This window comes from Acanthisitta chloris, unplaced genomic scaffold (assembly GCF_000695815.1).
Source record: "Acanthisitta chloris isolate BGI_N310 unplaced genomic scaffold, ASM69581v1 scaffold8978, whole genome shotgun sequence".
In the NCBI taxonomy this organism is placed as follows: Eukaryota; Metazoa; Chordata; class Aves; order Passeriformes; family Acanthisittidae; genus Acanthisitta; species Acanthisitta chloris.
Window position 1 is genome coordinate 49,509 of NW_008686439.1, and position 5,564 is coordinate 55,072.

The 5,564-nt window shown below is 41.2% G+C and overlaps 1 protein-coding gene across 1 annotated transcript in view; it reads right to left on the bottom strand.

Annotated features, from left to right (window-relative positions):
- Positions 1-1,998: 1,998 nt before the first annotated feature.
- The window catches only part of LOC103807399 (chromosome unknown open reading frame, human C16orf87), a gene marked incomplete at its 5' end in the record, with an annotated part of 8,480 nt that continues 4,914 nt past the window's right edge, over positions 1,999-5,564 (bottom strand). Inside the window, one exon of the mRNA XM_009080126.1 lies at positions 1,999-2,538. Within this exon, the coding sequence (XP_009078374.1) occupies positions 2,420-2,538 (119 nt within the window). The remainder of the gene's footprint in view (positions 2,539-5,564) is intronic.

Consider the following 5,564-nt stretch of genomic DNA (forward strand, 5'->3'; position numbering starts at 1 on the left):
AAGCAATCTACATCTTGGCATGCCACAGTTACCAGGGTTTGTGGAAGGTGCCAGTGTTCTGTCTGTAGAGGAAAGAATGGCTTTTTTCTCTGGTCAGTGGGAAGAGAAAGTCAGGTCTCTTGCTTTGCCAGATCCACTGGCAAAGAACCACACTCTCCCTAGGATATTTTCACGACCACCTGTTTCCATCACAGCTTTCTCAAAGAAACTGGAAACCAGCAGGGGAAGAAAAGTAGCATGACAGTAAGCGGGAAAGAGCTGACAGCAGAGACCTGGGGAAGACAAAGGAAAGAAATACAGAGACAGAACTCAACCACTATTTCAAGAGAGCCTCCACCAATCAAGGAGAAAAAACGGCCTTGTACTTTTGAGAGGTGGGAACATATTTTTTGGTACTTTAAGAAGTAGAGAAGGCACCAATCTCAACATAAAAGTCATCAGGGAAATTTTGTCAGTCTAACAGCATTCAGTCCTTTGACAGCAACTTCAATTCCATGTGCAGGAGCAGAAAGAAACCAAGACCTGTAGGAAAGCACAGACCAGACTGCCCTGGCAGCTCTTTGTCCCTTCCTGACACAGCAGACCTCATTCTAGCAACAGAAGCAACACAAGCCTAAGCATATCCCTAACTTTTCAAAGTTAGAACTTCTCTTTTGTCATTCTGACTTTAACAACTTACCATGCAAACATATCCTCTATCCTTAAGTTACTCATCTGTCCTTACTACTGGTATCTGTGCCAGGCTACGGGTCTGGAAAGCAGAAGTCTACATGATGTAGGGAAGTAGGTCCTGTGTTCACAGTTTCTCACTTAATGGAATAAAGACAAATGTGTATTAGTGGTTTAAGGACACTCCCACACCCATCCCTCTCATCCAGTGTTAGAAAGGATACCAATTAGGAGTTAGGAATTAAAAATCACTTTCCACATTTCCTTCTTCTGCTTACAAAGTTTGCATCTGACCAGTCCCTCGTGGCTTAACCCAAAACCATCACACCTCCTATAGCTAATAAACAGTGAGCATTTCCTAGTCCAGCCTTATCAATAACAATCTTTACTTCCTCCCAGAGATCAGTTCTGCAGCAGAATCTCATGGGGCAATTCTCACTGCTGAAGTAATGTGATACTGAAGAGCATGAGGCATATGGAAGAAAAAGACATTTAATTGCATCCCCCTGCTTAGAAAAGAGTGAATGAAAGGTGACAAAAAAAACCTCAGTGTGTCAGATTTTATGAATGTAGTTACCTCCTACACCTCCTCCCTCAGGATTTTACACAGCTCTGAGGGTGTTTTTTTCTTGGTAAGACAAAACCCCCATATAGTTACTAAAGGAGGAGTTTTGGCTCCAATTGCACTATACCACTCGAACAAAGACTACTTTGTTCAATGTCTTCCCCAAGCTTATTTCTACCACAACAGCTCATTTTTGCACGCTCAGGTAGAATTTTGCTTTGGTATTTACAGTCAACAGTCCAACCACAATCCTGATAAGACTTATTCTTTTAAAAGACAGACAAAAAAGCTATTGAGAGTAAAAGGAACTAGTACACCCTTGTCTTTTGGAAACAGCAGTAAGGAGGTGCTAACTGCATCTCTCTCTCTCTCTCTCCAGTAAATATGGGTCAAGAAAGAGTATGGGAGAAGTACTTACCAGCTGGACAAGGCAGACACCCAGCAAACAGTTGTTACAAAACAAGTGCTTAGGTCTCAAACTTCAGGAGTCTGACCCCAGAATGTATAGATGATTTTTAAAAACCAACTCTATGTAACAGGGAACCATTTTCTAGAGATAATTCAGGCACAATATGAAGTTGTCCAACAAAATAATCCCCCCCCAAATTGAACCACTTTAATTTTCTTCCTATCAGAATTATATCACACCCATTAAAAAACTGTGAATCTGAAGCCATACCTAGGATGAACAGCAGACTTCTAAGAGGATTAAACCCAACACACCCTAAGTATCACAAACGTACTTAAATCCCAGTTCAATAAAATATTGGAATATCAATTTATTAAAAAGTTATATGTACATACGTAAACTGCAATATAGCTGAAAAATCTGAAATATATAATTTTAAAGGAAAATCATTTATTTCTGAAAATATTTAAAATATTGCATTTCTGGCAGCAAATTCAAAAGAAGTGCTCTGGAATGGGTGCAGTCTCTCTGTGTGCATTTGTCTAGCATTTGTCTTCAAGGAGATATCTGCTTTGTGATTTTCCACAGCACAATCCTGTGAACACTTTCTTTCTGACTTGTAGAGACACAATTCCATTTCCAAGAACAGCAGCAGAATTTTAACAGGAAATACTACGGTCCTTGTCGGTGCAGACAACACAATTTCCCAGAGTCCACGGCCCCTTGGAAATATGCTAACCATTCTGCAGGTAACTGCAGCAGGCTGTGCTCACAAGTTACAGAATAAGTCTTTGATTGATAATTTTTCTGTTTATTTCCGCCAAGGCCACTGAAAAAACGAAAGCCTTTTCATCTGAAAGGTTAGCATACATGTCAACTTCTTTTTCTTGTTTCTCTGTAGAAGAAAAAAAAGTCACTATTAGAAGTTTTTCCCCTTATTTGAAGTGAATGCAAGTTACACAGAAGTTAATAAATTATGTGGAATGAAGTGCTGGAATTGAAGTCAGACAATCAACTCCTATGCACAGAGGGATTGAGAAAGAGGAGGAAGTAATGAAGGCACACAGAGGTGCTAGAAGGGTCACAGAATTAGTCATCCAAAAGCATGACTGAATTTCTATTCTCTAACCATGAAGAAAGAATGAGACGTTAACACAAAGATAAACAAGTGGTCAAGTGTTCCTTCAGGCTTTTTGGGTTTGGTGGTTTGAGTTTTTTCCTTTTACACAAACACCTCCCAGCTCAGAAAACAGTTTTACAATATGCTCATTAAACATGACATTTGTCCCCTTACTTTATATCTAAGTGAAACTCAAGCTTCTTTCACTTTCTTATTTACAGTGTAAACAGCAAAGAGCAGATACCTGGCAGAAGTCAGGCTCCAAATTATCCTCAGGAACATTCATGGACTTTCTATACTGTTGCCTTTCAACCTTATCCCAGCTGCAGACCAGTGCTAACAGCTCAGGGAGCAAGCGAAAGCCTCTGAGTTGTTGGCTGGTTTCAATGCTACAGACACACCACAGTAAGTCATCAAAAAGTTCCCATATTGCAGTGCTCAAGTAAACTAAGCTACACTGCAGCATATGACAAAACTATGAACAGTACTATTTGAGAAATACCACTGTGACAAACACCACCTACTCAGCTGGACTCGATCTTTGAGGTCTCTTCCAACCCAGTTGATTGTAATCTATGATACCCCAGCCCATGACTATTTGTATCCCAGCTCAGCTAGCCACAGGTAGCTGCAAATCAGCAAGAAAATAAAGCCAACAATGTTCCCAAGCAGAAGACTAGGCTTGTAGGCACAAGGAAGTGAGAAATACGTTCAGAGCTTTAAGGCTGGTGGAACTCCATCTCTTATCCAGGTCCCATGGTGGCCTGCACTCATCTACCATCGTGACACAAAGCTCACCTGACAGAGCCTTGTGCCTCACTCCCACAAACACACACGTGCATCTCGGGCAGACCACCCCACCAAGACACCTACATCAGCATGGGAAAGCAAAAGACAGCACAGCACTGGAAAATAATGGAAAGCATCATGTGGCAAAAGGATCCCAGCACCTCCTGTCTCCACTACTCACCTGGTTATCCTTCAGTGAGTTCACACTCATAACAAAGATTTTAGATTTGGCTTCACATTTGTGTTAGAGCTGCAGACAACATTCCAACCAACTGCCTTCCATGTGAAATCAAGTGCTTGCAATAAACAACTAAGTAGAAGAACCTGAAAAATCCTTTACCACTGTGTTCTGATTTAATACTGATACAGAAACATGCAGCAGCAAATCCCCCTGCTTAAAGATTTCCAGACAACTCCAATCACATACAAGCTCACCTTTTCCCTCAGGTAAAATTGCTAAGTGAGGAGCAAACACACACACAAAGATGCATCAGTTTTTAATCTGAAAACAAGCAACTTTCTTGACAAAGTAAGACAGATAAAAGCATGTTTGATATTTTTAATATAAGTGCTTTCTGCTGGTTGCCTGGCTGGGCAAGACAATATTCTCTAGTGTATTGAGTTTGAAAGAGTTTCACTGCAAGTCCCACCCTGTAGTTTAAGACAAGCCAGTTTCTGTATGTACACTCTGTCTGGGTTGCTCCACTTCCTCCCTCTCACCATTTAAAAATTAACAATGCTGGGAGTTGTTCTGAGCACAGACACTACACACACTGGTTATTCCACACTAACCATTTCTATTTTCATATCTAAACCCCACCTCTCTTTTCATACTTCCCAATCCAAACAAATCCAGCCACCACTCAAATATACTGGCACCCAGGAAAATTAAAAATAACCCCCTACACCTCACTCCCCAGATACTGTTAACAGAGCTGTCCTTTCCCCTGTCCTCCCAGGTCGGATTTGTTCTGAGACTTCAGTCTTGACTGAAATCTCAGTATGAAAGAGTATGATGGATTAACACATTTGCAAGCTTCATATACTCTTAAGACAACTTCAGTTCTTGTGAGTAACAGGAGTGTGCACCTGCAGGCCAAGTTATCATACACTACTCATAGGACATGGTGGTTTCTGCAGACACTGTTAAAACTTTCCGCTTCGGTCTTATCTGAGAGTAGGTTTGACTCATTCCTCTATTATAAGTAAAAGACAAAAACGTTATTGTGTTTCTGTCAGGCAGCAAGACATGAAATACTAAGTCTTTTGCTATATAACTAAGAGGCTGTTTAGGTGAAAAGAGTCTCTCTGGAGCCTGTCTCTTGAATCCCCAGATCCCCTGCAGCCCACTAATACCCACAGCCCTTAAAACTGATGAGGTATGAATCCATAGGGGCTCTCCCTCACAGATTTTGTATGGATTCACGATTAAAGAGAGTAAGTTACTTCAAATGAGCAAGCAAATGTGTGAGTAATATAGCTGGAAATTACTGGGAAAAGAAAATTTGGATGAAGAAATTTAATTCAGCTGAAGTTTTATCAGGATACTGAAATATCTATACCTTTATGAAGATTCATCCCATGTTAAGGGACAATTATGCTTCAGCAAGTCTAGAGACCCCTGGCATTGAGCCTTACTTGCTGGTAACCTCTTTCAGAACAACCAATACCACTTCCTCCAGCATACAAGGAGTTCTGTTTGCTTTAACACAGTCAGGGTTGTTACCTAGATAACAAGGCAGCCTGGGAACTGGTCTAGCTGTGTGCCACAGCCCCACTCAGCAAGGCAAAAAACCACCACCACAGCAAAATCAGAGTCAAATTATTATGAAGCGTTTCTAACAAAGAAATTAAGAGACCATGTTGACAAGCAAAGCCTGCAGGGAGAAGTTCCTATTTTCCAGGGTCATCACATGGCTCTGCAACACGTGACAGGGCTCTTTTCTGGGTCCCAGCACTCTGCCATATCCCCTTGATCTACGTCAGCTTCCTCTTTCCTCCCCCTCCATTCC